Raw genomic sequence first — 21,994 nt, forward strand, 5'->3', positions numbered from 1 at the left:
ATGAAGGGATTGTGTTAAAAAAATGCTTTAGTTGCCTCACATTTTTATGCAATCGTTTTGTTCACCCCACTGAATTAAAGCTGAAAGTCTGCACTTCAAATGCATCTGAGTTGTTTCATTTAGAATTCATTGTGGTAATGTACAGAACCAAAATTAGAAAAAAAATTGTCTCTGTCCAAATATTTATGGACCTAACTGTATATCACTTCCCAAGAGGTGTTGAAACCTGTTCTAGGGAACAAGCGTGATTGGGACAATGGTTCAAGTTATTTTTTCTTTTTCATCCTCAACTATTTTAGCAGAGTTAAAGTAGTTAGCCTCAAGAAAATATGGCAAATTCATTTATTGTAATTTATTCTGAGTAGGATAGAACGCAAAGCAGCAAATTTAGTAAAAATCCAAGCATAATAATGTTGGTTTCTGCCATGCCATCATGCAAAAAAAAACAATATACATTGAAGAAAAAAAAGTAAACTGTATATATGAAAAACAGATTGGATGGGATGAAACCTTCAGACACTGCAGCACTCCTTGGATATATCACAAAATCTTTGATTACATGTTTGGGATTACATGTATTTGCTTAACTTCAGTGTAAATCAGAAATGTGCCATCATACAACCACCTGTTTGCTGCTCTCATACCATATACAGTGCTCTCTGTAATGTTTAGGACACATTCTTCCTCGATTTACCCCTCTGATTTACAGTTTAAAATAACAAATCAAACAATTTAGACATAATTAAAGGGCACATTGCAGATTTTCATTTATGGGTATTTGCATACATTTTGATCACACTATGTAGAAATGACAACACTTTTTGAACATGGTTCCCCCATTTTCAGGGCACCATAATATTTGGGACAATTGATTTCACAAGTGTTTGTGTGTTCTTCTTTAGTATAGGCATCAGTTACCCCAGTTTTGCCTCTACCCTTTGGAGTCCATAGTTGCCTTTGTTTAACATGAGGAGAAGAGCTGTACCAATGAAAGTCAAAGAATCCATTATGAGGCTGAAAAAACAAGAATTAAATCATTCAAGACTTTGGTAAAACCTTAAGGTCACCTACAGTAAATCAACTGTCTGGTTTATCATTAAGAAGAAAGAACACACTGCTGAGCTCAGTAATCACAAAAACGGACTGGTAGGCCACTGTTGATGACAGAAGAATCCTCACTCACTATGGTAAGGAAAAAACCCAAACGCCTGTCCAACAGATCAGAAACGACATCACTGCAAGATGCAAACCACTAGTTACAAAAACAGGATGGCCGGATTACAGTGTGCAAAAATGTACTTAAAAGAGACTGAAGAATTCTGGAAAAAGATCCTGTGGACAGAGCAGACAGAGATGAACCTGTATTAGAGTGATGGCAAGAACAATGTCTACAGATGAAAAGGAACTAACTGTTCAAGATCCAAAGAACACCACCTCATCTGTTAAACATGATGGCGGGGGTGTTATGGCTTCAGCATGTATGGCTGCCGCAGGTACTGGCACACTTTTCTTCATTGATGATGAACTGGTGCCAGAGGTTATGCAATGAATTCTGAGGTGTAGAGATAACTCTGATTTGCTCAAGTTCCAGTAAATGCCTCCAAACTCATTAGACGGCACTTCATCCTACAAGATAATGATGCCAAACATACTGCTAAGGTAACACAGGTAATTTTCAAAGCTAAAAAAATGGAAAATTCTTGAATGGCCAAGCCAGTCACCCAAATGAAATCTAGCTGAGCATGCCTTCCTTATGCTGATGAGAAAAGTTAAGGAGGCAAGCTGCTGAACCCAGCAGGAGCTGAAGGTGGCTACATTAGAGGCTTGGCAGAGCACCACTAGAGAAACTTCTCAGCACCTGGTGATGTGTAGAATCACAGACTTCAAGGAGTCACTGCAGGCCAGAGATGTGCAACAAAGTATGAAATATGACTGCTTTAATATACCTGCCATTTTTATGTCCCAAACATTATGGTGCCCTGAAATGCGGGACCATGTACAAAATGTGTTGCCATTTCTACATGGTGTGACTGAAATATATGCAAATAACCTGAAATGAACATCTGCAATGTGCCCTTTAATAACGTCTGAATTGTTTGATTTGTAATTTGAAACTGTGGAGCAGAGGGATAAATCAAGGAAAAATAGGTCTTTGTTCCAAACATTATGGAGTGCACTGAATATCAACAAGTCATGCATTTGGAATACATTAGGTTCCTCTCAGTTCCAAATCACATTGTCAGTTACTAATTAAGTAGTGCTTAACACTATGGAAAACAGTGTTTCTGTCTCCCATAAAAAAAACAAAAACTGAACCTCATGGCCCACACAAGCTTTATTTCAACATGTACAGTTCATCATTTTTCCTGACTCCACAAGTATCTAAAGATAGGTCCATTTTATTTTCTGTTATTCAAATATAAAGCCGTCCATAGAAAAATAAAGATGATTAATGGAACAGTAGTGAAGCTGCTGTATGATCTAGGGAATGACTTGATTAGTGTGAAAATTTGTTTATTTACGTATTGGAAATTAATTTACAATTACAGTGAGTGGGAGGGCATAATTCCCCAGCTTACTGTCCAGAACATGCTATTTGGTTCAAAATGTATAATCTTATAATGACAACATGAATTTAATATTTTCACATTTAAAACACCAGAGAACATTTTGAGGTGTGGTAAAAGCAATTTGATCCAGTAAGAAATGCTCTTAATATTAATGAATAAGATAATATAGGATTTCTGATGTTTAACTTATAGTGTCACTGTAATTACTGCTGATGCCTCAAAGCTCCAGGGACCCAGATTTGATTCTCATCCAGGTATTAGGCTACCAGTATTGCCACATGTAGTACAGTGAAATTCTTACTTGTGGCCATTGCCTCAACGGAGTTTCTTTCTATATGTGCCAGCTTTCCATTTTCTGTCGAGATGTCACTTCCAATTCGATTATCGAACATGCTTGATGTGCTTTAGGTTTACAGGGAGCTTAAAAGCTGTCCCTGAAGCATCAAGGGCGAGGTAGGAACCAGCCCTGGATCAGCGCCAGGCCATTGCAGGAAACTCTACAATGAATATAATGGAGATACTTGTGAAGTCCTATGCTCCTTCTCGATCATTCAGATCTGCTGATGAACTGCGTCGGGTGATGCCACCTCTGCCTGGTGTCAAATCTCACTCCAGTCTCTTTTCATGTGTGGCTCATTGTTAGTGGAACTTGCTACCTACATCCATTCTAAATTATGACTCCCTAAATGTGTTTAGGAAGTGTTTGATGACATCCTAATTTGGTGAATTTCTCTCTTAACACCTAGCTTTTTAAACTGAGCTCTTCACTTGGGATGATCAATTTTGTCACCTGTCCTGTAACACTTGTTCCAAAACAGTCTCCCAAACTGATGTTACCTCGATTTTTTTGACTTCTTTTGTAAGTTGTTTTGGATAAAAGTGTCTGCTAACAAAATAGATGTAAATGCTTACACAGAAATACCCTTGTCTTTATCTTCTCATATGGAGATATACCTGCGCGTAGTAGCTTTTTGCCCTGCCCCTCCGCACACACCATTGGCTCAAATCTGTTGCCATGGAAGGCGGGGACTATGGAAACCTGGAGACGCCAAACTACAGGAAGTGGCGGTAATAAGCGCGCGACCTCAACGAAATTTGGTAAAATAAATGTCTCATACACATCTTTACTATTCCTAGTTGTTATCGGTAGTATATGATTTGGTAATTATACAGTTTGTTTTGTATTTTCCATAGGTCCTGCATTGTTTGTTCCGTAGGAGAGACTGGGCCCTCTGCTCCGTTTTTTCTGCTAGACGCCGGCGATACACAAATGAAAGAAACGTCTCTTTTAAAGTGACAATACATCCCAGTTTTGAAGACCCGCTCAGAAATGCCTGCATTGACGGAATAGTTCTCGTAGCCTGTTAGTTCACGTATAGGAATAAATGGCCATATATGAAGTTTACTCGCACCCAGCTTTGTTACGTTACAAAACCAGTATCTGCACAAAGGCGACGCTGTTCTTGCTGATTGTCTTGGGACTCACTTATATCCCTCCTCTGCTGGTTACTTATAAAAGTCAAGGTAAAAAGTTTTATATTTCGTAATTCATAACATTGCTAGCTTGTCTCTATTAATGTAGCAGCGGTAAAACTGAATCATTTACACCCACTATTGCAGTCTCGTATTTGCTTTTGAAAGGATGTTTAAAACAAGTTGGAGACATACATCTGCTTTGCAGAAAAGTATTTTAAAATCGGTATATTATTTGTCCACTCTCCCGAGGCCCAAAATTGGATTAAGCTGATTTGAGAATGATGCATGATTAGTTTTTAAAAGTTCTTTACTGACTTTTTTGAAATTATTTGTGTTGTCTTTAAGGATTCTGGATTAAACTGAGTACATATGAAGAGCAACCAGTTGTCAAATTTCAGTACCAGATTTTAATGATCGCAACAACCAGTATCAATGGAGACTATGTTGCTTGGAGTACATTTCAAAATCTTAACAATCTACTGGGTGATAGCCTCAGAATACCTTCAGTGTCTGTAAGTTTTTCAGTACATCTTGGCGAATCACGTCATACAATGATGTTTTTAAATTAGAGGAAATCATCTAGAGTTGAATATCGTTTAGATTTGTCAGTATTGTATTCTTTTTATGAATTGTGGTACAATTTTGTGGACAATCAGAGCTAACAGTGGCAACAACAAATGCAAATTAAGCACAGGCACCAACTGTAGAGAGCAGGTTTCTCAGTATTGTGCTGGGCACACACACTGAAACTCACACTCTTTATCTTTTATTTAGAGCTTATGAATTTGCCTGCTCAAGAATTTGTCCTCAGAATACAAAGAATCTTTACATACCCCATTCTGGGGAAGTTTTGTATACACATACGAGTGGCACTTCCGAAATTTAGGGTTTAATTAAGAAGATAAATTAGAAAACTATATATATATATATATATATATATATATATATATATACATACATATTGTGTTTTAATAGTGCAAATATGTAAATTATTATAGGCAGAACATTATGCCTCATTTCATATAAAATATAGTCATTTTTGTATTTTAATTTTTTTGTAGGTAATGGAGGTAGATAAAAACCAGGATGGAAAGTATGATGAAATGACATTTAAATTGCAGCTTCCTTTGCAGTCCACAGAGCAAGTTTACAGTGTAAATCTTATTCTTGGATTTTCATACAGCCTTTTTGTAAGTGCCTGTAATTTTTTGTTATGAATAATTTACTGTGGAAGCAAGATGTCTTCTCAATGAGGTTTGAGTCAGGTATTGAGCTTGATTATTGAAGGCACCTTTATACAATATACCAAAGTAAAACGGTGCTTCTGCCGAGCTCTACAAAGCATGTTAAATTTATATTCTTTACAAAAAAAAAAGGAAGTAAAAGCTTGCATTGGCATATTGGGCAACACCTTATTTTACAAGGGAGAACGAAGCCTGCTTAAAGGTAACATCATTTTCAAAAAGTGGATTTTACTGTGGCAGCACGGTGGCGCAGTGGGTAGCGCTGCTGCCTCGCAGTTGGGTGACCTCGGGACCTGGGTTCACTTCCTAGGTCCTCCCTGCGTGGAGTTTGCATGTTCTCCCCGTGTCTGCGTGGGTTTCTTCTGGGCACTCCGGTTTCCTCCCACAGTCCAAAGACATGCCGGTTAGGTGGATTGGCGATTCTAAATTGGCCCTAGTGTGTGCTTGGTGTGTGGGTGTGTTTGTGTGTGTCCTGCGGTGGGTTGGCACCCTGCCCAGGATTGGTTCCTGCCTTGTGCCCTGTGTTGGCTGGGATTGGCTCCAGCAGACCCCCGTGACCTTGTGTTCGGATTCAGCGGGTTGTAAAATGGATGGATGGATGGATTTTACTGTTATTGAACATGGGAGCTCACTGGGACCAAGGAAAAACTAGCCTAGTGCAATCAATCAAAGTCCCTAATGTATTGCTGCAGCGTTTGTCTTTAGCTTCTTTAGCTCCTTGACTCAGATTTTGTCAGGTAGTTATTTGCGTAGAAAGCAACATTGCTGTCTCCACCATTGTAAATTACTCAAATTCTTCACAATGTGTTACTTTGCTGGCCATATTATCATTTCCATGCAATATGTTTGAGTATGTTAGTTTTAATGTTTTTTTAAATAGCTTAATTAATAATATCACTAGGCGAGATCCCATTTAAAACTTCTGTTTTTAAGATGATTATTATGCAGAAATATCAGATTAGATTTCATAGTTTAAGACTTAAAATTTTAGACATTTAATTTATTATTTGTGCTTAGAATTATTAAAGCAAATTAAATAGTGCTTTTATTTGAGGGAAAACAATTGTTTAACATTGTGAACATTTTTGTTTCAGAGAATGTCCACCTTTGTAATGCAGAGCATGGCATACATCCAGCACTCCTCTCCCCTCCCTGGATCTTTACTGTATGTAAATGGGGACTTGAAACTACAGCAGCGACAGCCGTTAAACCATAGAGGCCTGGATACCAGATATAATGTGAGGATGCAATCATTTTTGTTTTCATATGATGAAACATATTTCATATATGAAGTAATACTGTTCACTCACAGCTCCAAGAATCTAGGTTTGATTTTCAGCCTAGTCACTTAATTCTGCATGTTCTTCCATGTCTGAATTTCTCTGGTTAGTTTAACTGCTTACCACATCCTAAATACTGTATACTGTACACATAGTATGTGTCAATGAGTCAATTAGCAATCTGCATGCTAATATATGAATTAATGTGTATATGTGAGGGTGCCTTAAAATAGGACAGGACTCATTTGTCTCTTATGGGCAGTCCTACACACAAAACCCATTAATGGAAGTCTACCATCCCCTAATTTTATTTCAGTTTTACAATGAAAGAGTAATTGTAGATAGCTGTGTAATTCATCTACTCTATATAAGCCTAAAAGTGCAATAATTTTGTGCAACGATTTTATGTGACATTTTTATGTCACTTTTTTGTCACACTTTAAATCAGGCTTATTTTAAAACCTACATATATATGTTTGGTATTATTCTTTTCAGAATTTATCGAACTTTAATGTGATGTTGTTAGATTTTCAGATTCTTATTCCGTTTTTAAATTATAAACTAAAATATCAAGAAAGTGGTGGTTTTTGTCAGTTAAAACAAATGGATTGTTTATTTAGTCTCTTATAAATACTCATTGAGCACAGTGGACAGTAAGAGAGTAAATATTTTATTCTCATTTAATGATTTTTACTCCTTTAAATAATAATTTTTCTTTACATATTTCTAAAGTTTCATGATTTTGACTCCAATAAATAATAACTTTTCTTTTGTACATTTACAGATTTTACTAATATTCTGTCCGCAACTGGGGGTTGGGGCTTGCCCCCCTAATATTGTATAAACACCTTAATTATAGTTTGTCATGCCATTTTATTTTTAATGTGTTTCATTTAATTTTATTCCTTGAGTTAAATCTTTTTACATTGTATATACATTGTATGTACTGTACCTGTACATTGTATGTACTGTACCTTTTGTTGTATGTAGTGATCTATAATATAAATTCTATGAAGTTGTGATCAGCCCTAATGCAAATGGAGTAAATTTCTGTATGTTATGCATTCTTTCTTTCTTTCTTTCTTTCTTTCTTTCTTTCTTTCTTTCTTTCTTTCTTATACAGGTTTCAGTAATTAATGGAAGCAGTCCATTTGCAAGTGCTTATGACCTTACCAACATTATTGGAAACTACCAGGAAAGAAATGGTAAGCTTCATAAGATGCCTATTTAAGTCTAGCCATTTTAAAAAAATATATATATTATTTTAAATCCACACTGTCAGCTGAAAATATTACAATATAAAGATACTGTATAATTTCCTATATTTGCAGTATGTGGAAAATAAAATTTGCAACAAGATTTGTTCCTATTTTGAAATGGCCACATTATGTGAAATGTACTGTTCAGTGTGTTACTTGACTTCATTTCATTCTTGTGTTATTCTAGTGTCTACAGTGCTTTCGTGGCCAAGTCCTTTGTGGATGACTGGTCGTGCTGCTAATTCTCCATTTGTAATAAGTGCTGTCATTAGATATCCGGTTGAAATCATTACATATCCTTTTCAGAATTTCTTTAATTTATTTGTTTGTATGTTGTATGCTACTTGTTGCTATGTATTATTTAAATCCTTGGCTAAATGAGTCTATATTATGGTCACAATAATGCATTTCATTGTTTAGCAATTATTTAACTACCAAGGTAAAACAGATCTATTCGCAAAAAGAAACTGCTTACTTTATTGTTACTGAGGTTATTGCACCAAATGAATTAGTTCAGTTCATCCATCCATCCATTATCCAACCCGCTATATCCTAACACAGGGTCACGGGGGTCTGCTGGAGCCATTCCCAGCCAACACAGGGCGCAAGGCAGGAACAAATCCCTGTTGGAAAAAAAACTGGTTAATTGACTGATTGATTCACTCGTTATAAATAAGAACTTCTACTTCAAAATAACCAATATAACACCAATCCAGACAAATGTGGAATCAAAAAGCTCATTAACATCAATGAAGGTTATGCATGCTGCTATAGACCTTTGCATATTTTCCATTTTATTGTAATTACAAACAGTTTGAGACTATAGCATTAAGTGAGTGCTAACCGAATGTACTGCTTACATTTATTTTAGTGCCTTTATTTGGTAGAAACTGTAGCAGTTTATTGATCCAACCTGACATCAGACTATCTGTGGTGGATTTACTCATTTTTCTTTAGGATTTAATTTAATCTTTTCCTCAGTTAATGATTTTGTTTGCTCATTCATTCCTAATTGAGTCACTTACTGTATCTATCAATAGTAGAACCAGTTCTTACAGTTCTACAGTTTTGCTCCTCATTAATATAGCAGTTACTTTCTACATACATTTTAATCTGGACTGCCTTTGCCTAGAACTCCATAAAATGAAACAGTTGTATATAGTGAATAATTCCTGTATTGTACATTGTAAATAAAATAAATTTAAAAGTCCATAAATTTGGACAGCGTTTTCCCTCGCCTGGACGCGGGTCACCGGGCCCCCACTCTGGAGCCAGGCCTGGAGGTGGGGCTCAATGGCGAGCGCCTGGTGGCTGGGCTTACACCCATGGGGCTCGGCCGGGCACAGCCCGAAGAGGCAACATGGGTCCCCCTTCCCATGGGCTATGGGAGAGGCCAAGGAGGTCAGGTGCAGTGTGAGTTGGGTGGTGGCCGAAGGCGGGGACCTTGGCGGTCCGATCCTCGGCTACAGAAGCTGGCTCTTGGGACGTGGAATGTCACCTCTCTGAAGGGGAAGGAGCCTGAGCTTGTGCGCGAGGTTGAGAAGTTCCGGCTAGATATAGTCGGGCTCACCTCGACGCACAGCTTGGACTCTGGAACCAATCTCCTTGAGAGGGGCTGGACTCTGTACCACTCTGGAGTTGCCCCGGGTGAGAGGCGCCGAGCTGGTGTGGGCATACTTATTGCCCCCCGACTTGGAGCCTGTACATTGGGGTTTAACCCAGTGGATGAGAGGGTAGCCTCCCTCTGCCTTCGGGTGGGGGGACGGGTCCCAATTGTTGTTTGTGTGTATGCACCAAACAGCAGTTCGGAGTACCCACCCTTTTTGGAGTCCCTGGAGGGGGTGCTAGAGGGCATACCTTCTGGGGACTCCCTTGTACTGCTGGGAGACTTCAATGCTCACGTGGGCAATGACAGTGAGACCAGGAAGGGCATGATTGGGAGGAATGGCCCCCCCGATCTGAACCCGAGTGGTATTTTGTTATTGGACTTCTGTGCTCGTCACGGATTGTCCATAACAAACACCATGTTCAAGCATAGGGGTGTTCATATGTGCACTTGGCACCAGGACACCCTAGGCCTCAGTTCGATGATCGACTTTGTAGTCATGTCGTTGGACCTGCTGCCACATGTCTTGGACACTTGGGTGAAGAGAGGGGCGGAGCTGTCAACTGATCACCACCTGGTGGTGAGTTGGCTCCGATGGTGGGGAAGGATGCCGGTCAGGCCTGGTAGGCCCAAACGTGTTGTGAGGGTCTGCTGGGAACGTCTGGCAGAGCCCCCTGTCAGAAGTAGCTTCAACTCCCACCTCCGGCAGAACTTCGACCATGTCCCGAGGGAGGTGGGGGACATTGAGTCCGAATGGGCCATGTTCCGTGCCTCTATTGTTGAGGCGGCTGACCGGAGCTGTGGCCGTAAGGTAGTCGGTGCCTGTCGTGGCGGCAATCCCCGAACCCGTTGGTGGACACCGGCGGTGAGGGATGCCGTCAAGCTGAAGAAGGAGTCCTACCGGTCCCTTTTGTCCTGTGGGACTCTGGAGGCAGCTGATAGGTACTGGCAGGCCAAGCGGAATGCAGCTTCGGTGGTTGCTGAGGCAAAAACTCGGGTATGGGAGGAGTTTGGGGAGGCCATGGAAAACGACTTTCGGACGGCTTCGAGGAGATTCTGGTCCACCGTCCGGCGTCTCAGGAGGGGGAAGCAGTGCAGTGTCAACACTGTGTATGGTGGGGATGGTGCGCTGCTGACCTCGACACGGGATGTTGTGGGTCGGTGTGGGGAGTACTTCGAAGACCTCCTCAATCCCACTAACATGCCTTCCAATGAGGAAGCAGAGCCTGGGGACTCGGAGGCGGGCTCCCCCATCTCTGGGACTGAGGTCACCGAGGTGGTCAGAAAACTCCTTGGTGGCAGGGCCCCGGGTGTGGATGAGATACGCCCGGAGTTCCTCAAGGCTCTGCATGTTGTAGGGCTGTCTTGGTTGACACGTCTCTGCAACATTGCATGGACATCAGGGACAGTGCCTCTGGATTGGCAGACCGGGGTGGTGGTCCCCCTCTTTAAGAAGGGGGACCGGAGGGTGTGTTCCAACTACAGAGGGATCACACACCTCAGCCTCACTGGAAAAGTATTCGGGGGTCCTGGAGAGGAGGGTTCGTCGGATAGTTGAGCCTCGGATTCAGGAGGAACACTGTGGTTTTTGTCCTGGTCGTGGAACAGTGGACCAGCACTACACCCTTAGCAGGGTCCTGGAGGGTGCATGGGAGTTCGCCCAACCAGTCTACATGTGTTTTGTGGACTTGGAAAAGGCGTTCAACCGTGTCCCTTGGGGAATCCTGTGGGGGGGTACTCCGAGAGTATGGGGTACTGGACCCCCTGATAAGAGCTGTTCAGTCCCTGTACGATCTGTGTCAGAGCTTGGTCCGCATTGCCGGCAGTAAGTCGAACCCGTTTCCAGTGAGAGTTGGACTCCGCCAGGGCTGCTCTTTGTCACCGATTCTGTTCATAACTTTTATGGACAGAATTTCTAGGCACAGCCAGGGTGTTGAGGGGGTCCGGCTTGGTGGACTCAGGATTGGGTCACTGCTTTTTGCAGATGATGTTGTCCTGTTTGCTTCATGAGGCCGTGATCTTCAGCTCTCTCTGGATCGCTTCGCAGCTGAGTGTGTAGCGGCTGGGATAGGAATCAGCACCTCCAAATCCGAGACCATGGTCCTCAGCCGGAAAAGGGTGGAGTGCCCTCTCAGGGTTGGGAGCGAGATCCTGCCTCAAGTGGAGGAGTTCAGGTATCTCGGGGTCTTGTTCACGAGTGAGGGAAGAATGGAGCGTGAGATCGACAGGTGGATCGGTGTGGCGTCCGCAGTGATGCGGGCTCTGCATCGGTCTGTCGTGGTGAAAAAGGAGCTGAGCCGTAAGGCAAAGCTCTCAATTTATTAGTCGATCTATGTTCCTACCCTCACCTATGGTCATGAGCTATGGGTAGTGACCGAAAGAACGAGATCGCGAATACAAGCGGCTGAAATGAGTTTTCTCCGCAGGGTGTCTGGGCTCTCCCTTAAAGATAGGGTGAGAAGCTCAGTCATCCAGGAGGGGCTCAGAGTAGAGCCGCTGCTCCTCTGCATCGAGAGGAGTCCGATGAGGTGGCTCGGGCATCTGATCAGGATGCCTCCTGGACGCCTCTCTGGTGAGGTGTTCCGGGCATGTCCAACCAGGAGGAGGCCCCGGGGAAGACCCAGGACACGCTGGAGGGACTATGTCTCCCGGCTGGCCTGGGAACGCCTTGGGATTCCACCGGAAGAGCTAGAAGAAGTGGCCGGGGAGAGGGAAGTCTGGGCATCTCTGCTCAAGCTGCTGCCCCCGCGACCCGACCTCGGATAAGCGGAAGAGGATGGATGGATGTACATTGTCTACTGTGTATGAATGTTTTTCTAACGTATGTTCCATCCCGCCAGTTTGATGAAGGAAACAACATCATGTCTTTCCTTGTACAACCTTGTGTAGCCCAGTGCAGCAGACTGGCTCATCTCTGCCACCTCTCAGTCTCCAAAGGTTGAATTCCTATGCCTGGTTGCTGTCTCTGTGGAGTTTGCACATTCTATGTCTGCATGTCTTTTTCTTTGTGGGCTCTGGTTTTATTCCCATATCCTAAAGATGTTCAGATTCTATACTGGCCCAATGTGGGTGTGAATGGACCCTGTGATGTACTGGCACCCTGTCCTGGCTTGGTTACTGCCTTACACCTGCTGTTGCTGGGACACTCTCTGCCCCTGGTGACCAGTTCTACTGTGATGAAATAGGTTATATTTAGTCTTCAATTTTGAAATATAATAATTTTTATCATGTTGGGGTTAATTGAACTTCACCAAAACTTTAGTCAAGGATTATTTTAGCAATTCATTCCGTAACTTGAAATATCTAGTTTATTTGCTCTTTAATTCAGCATGTTTAGACTGTCAAGTGTTCATGTTTGGCAATTCTGCTGTTGTAAGTTCAGTTATGTCATGTACAAATATATTTAGACCAGCTGTGCTACCTGTTAAAATCTTGATCTGTGTAATCAATGTAGACCTGAGCATTAACGTTCACAGTGCACCATAGAATGCATATGTCTCTGTTATATGCCGTTTGGTATGGGATCCATAAAAGCAGTGCTAATGTTTGTGATGTGTCAACTTTTGGAATGACAGAGACATAGCAACTGAATGGACACATAGCCTCTTATCCTTTTATTAATGTGGATGATGCTGTAACTTTAATTGGCCAACAGAAATACTGTTTAGAGTGTTTACTTCTAAAAGAGTCAACATAAGCAAATCGTTTTATAATGGTTCACTGACAAAATATGTTTAAATTGTCCAGACAGTTATAAAATGCACATCATTAATTATTTATTTCATCAACAGTAAAAATGTTTGAGTAATCTGCTATGAGGTGAAAACCTGATGGCTCACTTGATCAGTGCATTCTCTATTGCAATAGATGTTGCATTGGTAGATAACATAGAACATTTAGAATAACGTTGTTGGGCCTGTTTGTATACTTTTGTAACTACAGGTGTATAGATTACTTGTACAATGCAGACAAAGTAAGATATGAGTCTTTTATTGCTTGTATGCTTGTTTATCTTATGACGCTTGGAAAACACATAAAGAGAAATTCTTGTATGCCCATTCATGATTTTTTATTCATAGTTCTAAACTATCTCAAATCAGATAGTTAATTATATACAGTATTATTATAAAATTACAAATGAGAGGCAACATTTGAGATGCAAAGACTGGCCACATGTTTTTGAATTACTTTTCCTGCTTCTTCAGTAGTTGATACCTTTTTTGGAGTATACTCAAATAGTGAATGCTGATCCTGGTTATCATATATATTCGCATATAAGTCAGGTCTTGAAAGCTGAAAAATCGATCATAAAATCAGACGCCGACTTGTATGCCCGTTCAAAAATATGACACTTAAATTTTTATTTTTTATTTTTTTTTTTTACATCTTCCTGCTTCCTCCAGTCTTGCACCACTTTCTCTGACAAAGCAAATTTTGTTGCAGCAGCGCACTTACCAATCTCTTTCCCCACTTCATTGACTTTTAATTTAAAACCAGCTTCATATTTTCTTCTGATTGAACACTCCATCGTAGTTAAAGGATGCTTTTACGATAAAGGTGTAGGAGGGTGTGAGATACAAAAAAAATACAAAACAATGCAAACGTCTCTTCAGAATAGTTCAAGTATTATTGTGTGGTCATGTAGGCACAATACATAGAAAAAAAGGCAGTGTGCTTCATGGTTACCCTCTCATGTGGGCGTTAGCATATCATTATCTCTTGGACCAATAGCGTGAGTTTTCCGCATTCGAATTATACGACCGACATTATAAAATACCGGAAATTATACGGTAAAATCAAGCCCTGACTTATCTGCGGGAGAACTTAAACGCAAGTATATACGGTAATTATTATAGTACTTGCTATTGTACCTATCAAAAACAGGTAACTGAAAAATTTTAAAAACTAGGGGGCTTCGCTTGCCCAGCCACGGGTTTGGTTTATTGGATATACAATTTAAAGAGATTGTTATTTTCATGGGAATTGTTACATATACATTATTTTCACTTTTATTTTAAAACTTTAGTAAAAACAATATTTGGAATTAACTTTTCTTCAAGATCGCATTGAATTTTGATTCCGTGTTTAAACTTGCATCGTGACAATGCAACGTATAACTTACTGTGAGTGAATATCGTTTTTTTTCTCTCTAATAAATAAAACGACCTTTTCAAATGTTTGTCCATGCTCTTTCTTCTTTGCTTTGTTGTTGACGTGTCATCTAGAACGTATAAAAATTATTGTCCTGATAAAATTTATAAGAGCTGAGAGCGCAGGAAGTGTGTCTGCCAAAAGCATTCACATGACTGAGGTTAGATGACCATGGTCTTGTTTGAAAATAGTTATAAGTAGGGCGTGACTTGAAAGAATCTCATATTAAAAGTCTCCATCTCACGAGACTTCATACCGCGCCAATGTTTTTGGAATCTTTTAATTCTCCCAGGCAACACAAATTAGACGATCTGCAAGTCTCCGACTTAAAGTTTAAATCTGAACAATATATTTGATCTTTTTTCGCTGTTCTGTTATTTCACCCAGTAATAATTTCCGTTTGTTTGTGCAAATGCGATCTTTCCTATCCTTTTTTTTGAGACTTTCAAATTTTCGTACTTCCATTATCTCTAAACTGCTCTGCATGTGTACCGCACCAACATTTTTGAATTCTTTACGATGTTCTACTTTGTCATCTACCCTTTGTCCTTTATTTTCGGCCCCAGGCATGGTTAAATCTCTTTCTTGTGGGACGTATAAGTGTCTCTCTGAGAAAATCGCATCTCTTCTCCTTCCAAGATTTTTTTTTTATAATCGAGAGATATTTGATATCTCTTGCCATAAATGTACCTTCAGCACCTTTCCTCAGTACTCTCATGTGTCTGAATGTCTCTTGACCAGCACTCCCTCTGTCTAACACATACCCGTAAAGACTGCATCTCAGACTCGGCCATTTCAAAACACATTGCTCATTGCCCGTCCACATCTTTAATTTCTTCCACTCTTTGAAGGTGGCACTCAGCGTGGCTCCTCCTCACGTGTCTCACGCTCACACTTCCTCTATCCATTGCATCGCCAAAGCCAAACTGACCAGTCAGATTGCTTGAAAGAATAGGTCTCACACACACAGACCTTAGGGTTTTATTATATAGCGGATATCTGGCCGACATCACTACTCAACAAGACTAACAAATTTAAGATATATTACAACTGTTAACAGGTTTTTATATTTGCAGCATAGGCAGTTTAAGTGATTTGCTTAGGGTCTTTACAATGAGTCAGAGATGGGAATTGAAGCTGCAGCCTAGGGGTTTCATGTCCATCACCTTAGCCATGACAATATACTCTGTGAATGTAAAATGTATCGAACATTAGAAAAGGATTTTTAGAAGTGTAGGTAAACTCTGTTAGACACCTCACTTGCAGGTCACTGCTTGAATCAGTCCTTGGTATGTTTCAGTTACTGAAGCCTTTCTATTTTTGTTTGTTACTTATTGGTTTTTAAGAGGGCAGTTCATTTACTTAGATGTTAATACTATTGATATGAACAATTAGTTGTAAGAGGTTGCCCAGTTTCATCCAACACTGCAAACTTTCCTTTCCTGAAATGTAGGTGTTTGAACAAAACTTATGTGTAGCCTGGTTTGTGAATTACATGGAACCAATACCCATTTTAAGTTGTAATGCAAAAGTTCACATTTTTATTTTGTGATGTTTAATGTTCTAGCACAGGGGTGGGCAGATTTAGTCCTGGAGGGCCGCAGTGGTTGCAGGTTTTTGTTCCAACCCAGTTGCTTAATTAAAAACCAATCCTTGTCAATTATTTAATTGCATGGCTTGCTAGTGCTTTAACTCTGCCATGTCAGGTCATTCTCATATCCTAGATTTATTTTCCTTTCTAAGGATAATCATCCAAATGATTTGAAGTCTAAAACAGATGAGTAATTCTCAGTGCTTCACTTTTTTCTCTTCACTTTCCTTCCAAGTATTTAATTAAACCAAATAGTGCGTGATAAATACACACAGGTGTAAATGAAAACAAGCTAAATGGAGAAATGCTGGTCTCTTTTGTCATTTGCATGTTATTGCTAATTAGGAGCAATTAAAAACCAAGACTACAGCTGTTTAAGACTAAAATAAGTAACAAGGGTTCAAAATCTTAACGAGCGAGACAACTAAAGTGAAGCTGAAGTGTTACTTGAGCAATAAGTGCTTCTTATTAAGCAATTGGGTTGGAGCAAAAACCTGCAGCCACTGCAGCCCTCCAGGACTGAATCTGCCCACCCCTGTTCTAGCATACATTTTAGAATGAATCTTCCTGTAGCTCTGAATGACCACTTTAAATAAAGAGCAGCATGATGACATAATGGTTAGTGCTGCTTGCCTCAACATTACAGTTTGGATCTCCCTCCTGGTTGTTGTCTGTGTGCAGTTTGCACCTTCACCCTGTGACACTTTCTCCAGGTATTCACCAAAACCAAAAATGTCCATTTAAGTTGATTCAAGTAGGTCAAATATACCTGTGCGTGTGTGCACTGCAGTGAACTGGCACCCTGTGCAAGGCTGGTTCCTTCTATATATCTAGTCCTGCTGAGATATACTCCAATCTTGTGCCCCTGAATTGAATTGAGCAGGTTTAATATTATTATGCAAACTTTAAATAGCTGGTAAAACTGATTTTATCTTGGGGTAACTTTATTTTAATTGTAAACTATGGGGCTTTGCCCCCTGCTTGCTTCGCTCGCCAACCCCTTTGTGGTTCTGCTGCTCACGTATGGGGATGTGGATGTACAATTTAAACAGATTGTTATTTTCATGGGAATTGTTACATATGCATAATTGAACTAACTATTTTACATTACAGTGAGTAATTAACCATAGTAAAAAATAGTAAAATGTAATAAATTGAAAGTAAATTATGTTTCATGTTGCACTAGAATTATTTGTTGCGTAATACGATTTTGTTCTGTTTGGCTTTGAAATTAACACACAAAAACTTACACTTTTACTGTAAAACTTCTGTAAAAACAATTAAATTTTCATCAGTATCGCATTGAATTTTGATTCCGTGTTTGGACTTTCATTGTGACAACCCAACGTATAACTGCCCGTGATTGAATTTCGTTTCTTTCTCTCTATTAAAAAAAGTGACTTTTTGGAATGTTTGGCTCTGAGATTTGTTAATTGTCTTTGCAAAAGCTATTCTAATGGGAAGCTTTTAGCATTTTAATACGATTGGCATATCAAGATCTCCTTTGTTGTCTAATGTTATCCGCGAAAGATTTACTACATTACCTTTCTTTGATACATACTTCTTTCTACAGTAATTAGTGCGGTGGAAGACCGGACAGTGTTAACGGTTATAGATATTCTTCAGGATATTGTAAGTTGATGTTTTCATGTTCTGCATGATCACCACCATCTGTTCCAGCATAGTCTATTGATACGCATTTAACCAATTTGCCACGTAACCGATTGTCATTTTTGGCGTTAATTCGTTTGACTTCATCATTTCTCTGTGCTAGGATTGCCCGTGTACTCATTTTTTCTGTCGATAACCTTTTGTGATGAAATTGTTCAATAAGATTTGGACATAAAGTGAGGAAAATGTAAAAATTTATAAAAGCTGAAAGAGCAGGAACTGTGTCTGTCAAAAGCATTCACACGAATGAGAGGTGAGAGTACCGTGTGCGTGGTTGAATATCGCTGAGAGGAGGGTGTGACTTGAAAAAATCTCATGGCCAAAGTCTCGTCTCGCGGGACTTGAAAAAATCTCTTGAAAAAAGTCTTGTCTCGTCCCGATTTTTTTATATAATAGAGAGAGATATTTGTATCGATTTCTGTTTAAATAAGAATATTTTGGCTATCTTGCAGCATATGCCTTATAATGAAATGTATGCATAAAATCTTTCATTAGTGTTTAAGTATATTACATAATTTTGGAGAACATGAATTTTAATTTGACAATTTAATTAAACTGCTAAAATATAAACAGCATTGGTATTAAAGAGTGCAGTTTTTTGAATGGAAGTAGAACTTATGTGGAGTAATTTTCCCTGTATCTGTATTTTTATGTGTCTCTTGACTATTCCTTAACTTATTTTACATATCAGCCTGGTTTCTGGGAAATGATCAAGTTTGCTTGGATTCAGTATGTCAGTGTATTACTTATATTCCTTTGGGTGTTTGAGAGAATCAAGATCTTTGTGTTCCAAAATCAGGTCTTACCTACAGTAGCAGTCTCTGTTGTCAAACAGCATCAGTCCTGACCTCGAAGAGTACCTGCAGCATTGGATGCTAAAAGCCATCAAGATTTTTGCTGTTTTAATTCCTTATTTTCTTGATCAGATGACCTAAAGACGCACGGTTTTGTCTAAAGTGTGGAAAGTACACCCTGCTATATCACTTCTAAAAGCCATTTATTTAAACAAATGTAGGTACTCCATGAATTATTATATTGCTAATTATGTGCAATCAAGGCAATAACAGAATTTATTTTTATACATGCAAAACAAAAGTGGTACCATAATTGTTTGTTATTCACAATGCCATGTACAGAGAGCAGTACATGTCAAATTACCCTAATGCTTCAGAAATATTAAAGACAAGCAGAAGTGCTGTTTACTTTTAAGCAAACAATTTGTATGGGTTTGTCAAAGCATAGAATGTTTAGTTTATCACATTTGTTTTATGACAAAATGTTACAGTGTAACACACACCAGATGATTGATTAACTTTATAAAGTGGTATTACTGAACCAGTAGCTCAAATCAATCAATTTTACAAACAGAAGTCTTATAGTATATTTTGCTTGATCTTGTACTTTTGATAATAAAATGTCATTATTCCTCTTTGTATACTGTTGCCCATTTTTGTGTTAAAATGGTTACCTTTAGTTCAGTAACAAGTAATTAAAAATCTAGACTTATGAGGATGGTTTATTAGTAGGTTCTTCCCTAACCATCTGTATACTTGACAGTAAAATTAAACTATACCAGTTAATAATTTTCTAATTTGTAATATTGTGCAAGTATATATCACTGTGTGCTTTGTTTTGAGTTAGTAAATGTTCTTGAAATTGCAACCTAAGTTTGAAAAATGACCATAAAATATATTATTTGACATTGGGTAATTCTGTACAGTTTTCTGTGGGAAGGAGAAGTGCTGTAATACAGAGGGGTGTGTATGTGTTTACTGTATTCTTGAATTTTCCTCCCACATCCCAGAGGCATGCATGTTAGGTTACTTGGCAATTTTAAAATGACGAAAGGGGTGTGTGTTACTGTGTCATAAAAGGTAGACTGGCATCCCATCGAAGCTGGCTTCTGCCTTGTGCTGGATGCTGCTGGGAAAAGATCTTGCCTCCATGGCCCTAAACTGTACTAGGTGCCCTCGGTTATGGGTGGATGGATAGCACAAGTGCCAGGAAGTAGTTATTTTTGTTGGCTGATATGAAACAGTGTAACTTAAAATGATTCTTGTGATCACTGCACCAACTGTCCATTAATAATACCTGACTTTATCTGAAAATCACTTAACTGCTTGCTACAGTGGCACTATTACACAGGTCATTTCTAACAGCTAAAAAAGTAACAAAACTGAACTGCTTCCTGAGGTGATTTCAAACTCAAATCTAGAAAGCCAACTGATTGCCACTACATTTATATTACCACAAAATTACCCCATTATCCTCTGTGATCAGCCTCATGGGGATTCCTGGCACCACACTGAAATTTAACTAGCAAATCAATGCTGTAGTCAGCACAATGTTCAGTCCATTTAGAAAAGGTTGCTGCAGTCCATATCCCACCCCTTCTAAGTTGTGGGCCTGCAGTACTAAAAGGCACCTTCTTTACTTCTTAGCTAGATTACGGCTATTCTCTTTAAGTGGTTCAAAGTGTGGTCAGATTACATCAATTTCAAAATGCTGTTGCCAAATGCCTAACTTGGAGAAAACATCATTAACACAGAATTGTTTAGCTGGCTTGACAACACTGTCTTCTTGCCTGCTAGTGAATGATCTTCAAATCAATGCCACTGATTTACAAAGCTGTAAACGCCATCATTCCAGACTACCTTCAGGATGCTTAGATAGATAGACAGATAAATCCTCCTAAACATACTTTCTCACTACTCCACTGCCTCATTCTGTAATACTTTGGAAATGCTCACTTACACTATCTTTAGAACTCATATTCTAGGAACTGTTTAGGTGTTTTTTCATGTGTAGTGTTTCCTTTATATTTGAAATTACAGATTTTCTAGATGTGTTTTTACTATATTTGTATCTGTACTAATGTGGACTGAGTTTATCGACTCTTACTGTAAATCTAAATTCAGTATATTTTACTTTTGTACAGTAGGCTCTTCTGAATATTTGTTTTCATACATATTTGAATTACCCCACAGTGGTAACTCTTTCATTCTTCAGTGTGCTATACATACCCTGACTGAATCCATGAAAATGTGTAGTAGTTGGGTCCACATGGCAGCTTTTTTGGGGATTGGCCTACTTGGGCTGGATGGATTATCGTGTCGTCAGGCACTCAAAACTGAATGATACTACCTGACCTAATTCCAGTATACACGTTTCAAGCAAAATCTCTTAAATATAAATGAAAATACCATGATTGTTCCCTGTCTGTCCTCTCAGCTTGGCATAAATAACCAATCCTATTAGGAGCACATCTCTCCAGGCAACATACAGCACCTATTAAAAGCATTCACCCTCCTGGAAATTTTCATATGTTGTTGTTATTATACGAACTGTAGGAGATGGACTAGAATCCTGACCAGGAGGGTTGGTGGTCCCTTACCCAGATTGGATGCCATAATAGAAAGATCTGCATGGACAGGTGCCCTGGCTGGGTTGGTTCCTGGTACCTTTCCTGGCCAGGAACATATAAGGGAAGGACTGTTTCTTGGGGTTATATGATTCCCCAGTATGCATGGTGGCAGCATCACTCTGGTGTGGCTTCCAGGGCATCTTGGGTGTTGTAGTCCTGATGGACAACACTGTCAGGGTATTTGGGTGCCACCAGAGTGAGTTGTGGGATCATTCACACTTTATGGAAGTTCTTCCTGAACAAGAAGTGCTCCCTGGGTGTAATCATGTAAAACCAGAAGTACTCCCAGGTCTGGCATAAAAGAACCCACTCTGCCTCATCCAGGGGCCTCATGTATAACGGCATGCGTGGAAGTGGAAATGTTCATATGCACAAAAAAATCCAGATGCATAAATCTCTGCATAAATCCCGGTCAGCGTGAAAAGTAACGCATGTGCACGTGCCTGCTGTCCCGCCCCAACTCCTCCCAGAATTATGCCTTTTTGAATATGCAAATCAATATAACTAGCCCTTAAGCTCAGCCTTCTGTGAAAAGGCAATGGTAAAAGCAAGATGGGGGGGGGGGGAAATAGAAGAATTTCAGGAGGCAAGGAAAAATGTACTATTTGTTGGTTTAAACAGTGGTATAAACAACAAAAGGAAGTTGATCGAGTGACATAGAGTGTCGGAGAAAGTCACACGGTGCCCGAAATAAAAAAGAAGTTGTCAGATATCAAAGTCGC

At 39.7% G+C, this 21,994-nt stretch overlaps 1 protein-coding gene across 1 annotated transcript; it reads left to right on the plus strand.

The window, feature by feature from the left end:
- Positions 1–3,552: 3,552 nt before the first annotated feature.
- tmem231 (transmembrane protein 231) lies at positions 3,553–19,281 on the plus strand. Its single transcript, XM_028809873.2, has 8 exons — positions 3,553–3,668; positions 3,765–4,094; positions 4,392–4,558; positions 5,108–5,236; positions 6,385–6,528; positions 7,694–7,775; positions 8,017–8,122; positions 18,533–19,281. Exons 2-8 carry the CDS (start codon positions 3,956–3,958, stop codon positions 18,693–18,695), a joined length of 930 nt encoding a protein of 309 aa, XP_028665706.2. The 5' UTR covers positions 3,553–3,668; positions 3,765–3,955; the 3' UTR covers positions 18,696–19,281.
- The last annotated feature ends 2,713 nt before the right edge of the window (positions 19,282–21,994 follow it).

This window comes from Erpetoichthys calabaricus, chromosome 9, assembly GCF_900747795.2.
Source record: "Erpetoichthys calabaricus chromosome 9, fErpCal1.3, whole genome shotgun sequence".
Taxonomy (NCBI): domain Eukaryota; kingdom Metazoa; phylum Chordata; class Cladistia; order Polypteriformes; family Polypteridae; genus Erpetoichthys; species Erpetoichthys calabaricus.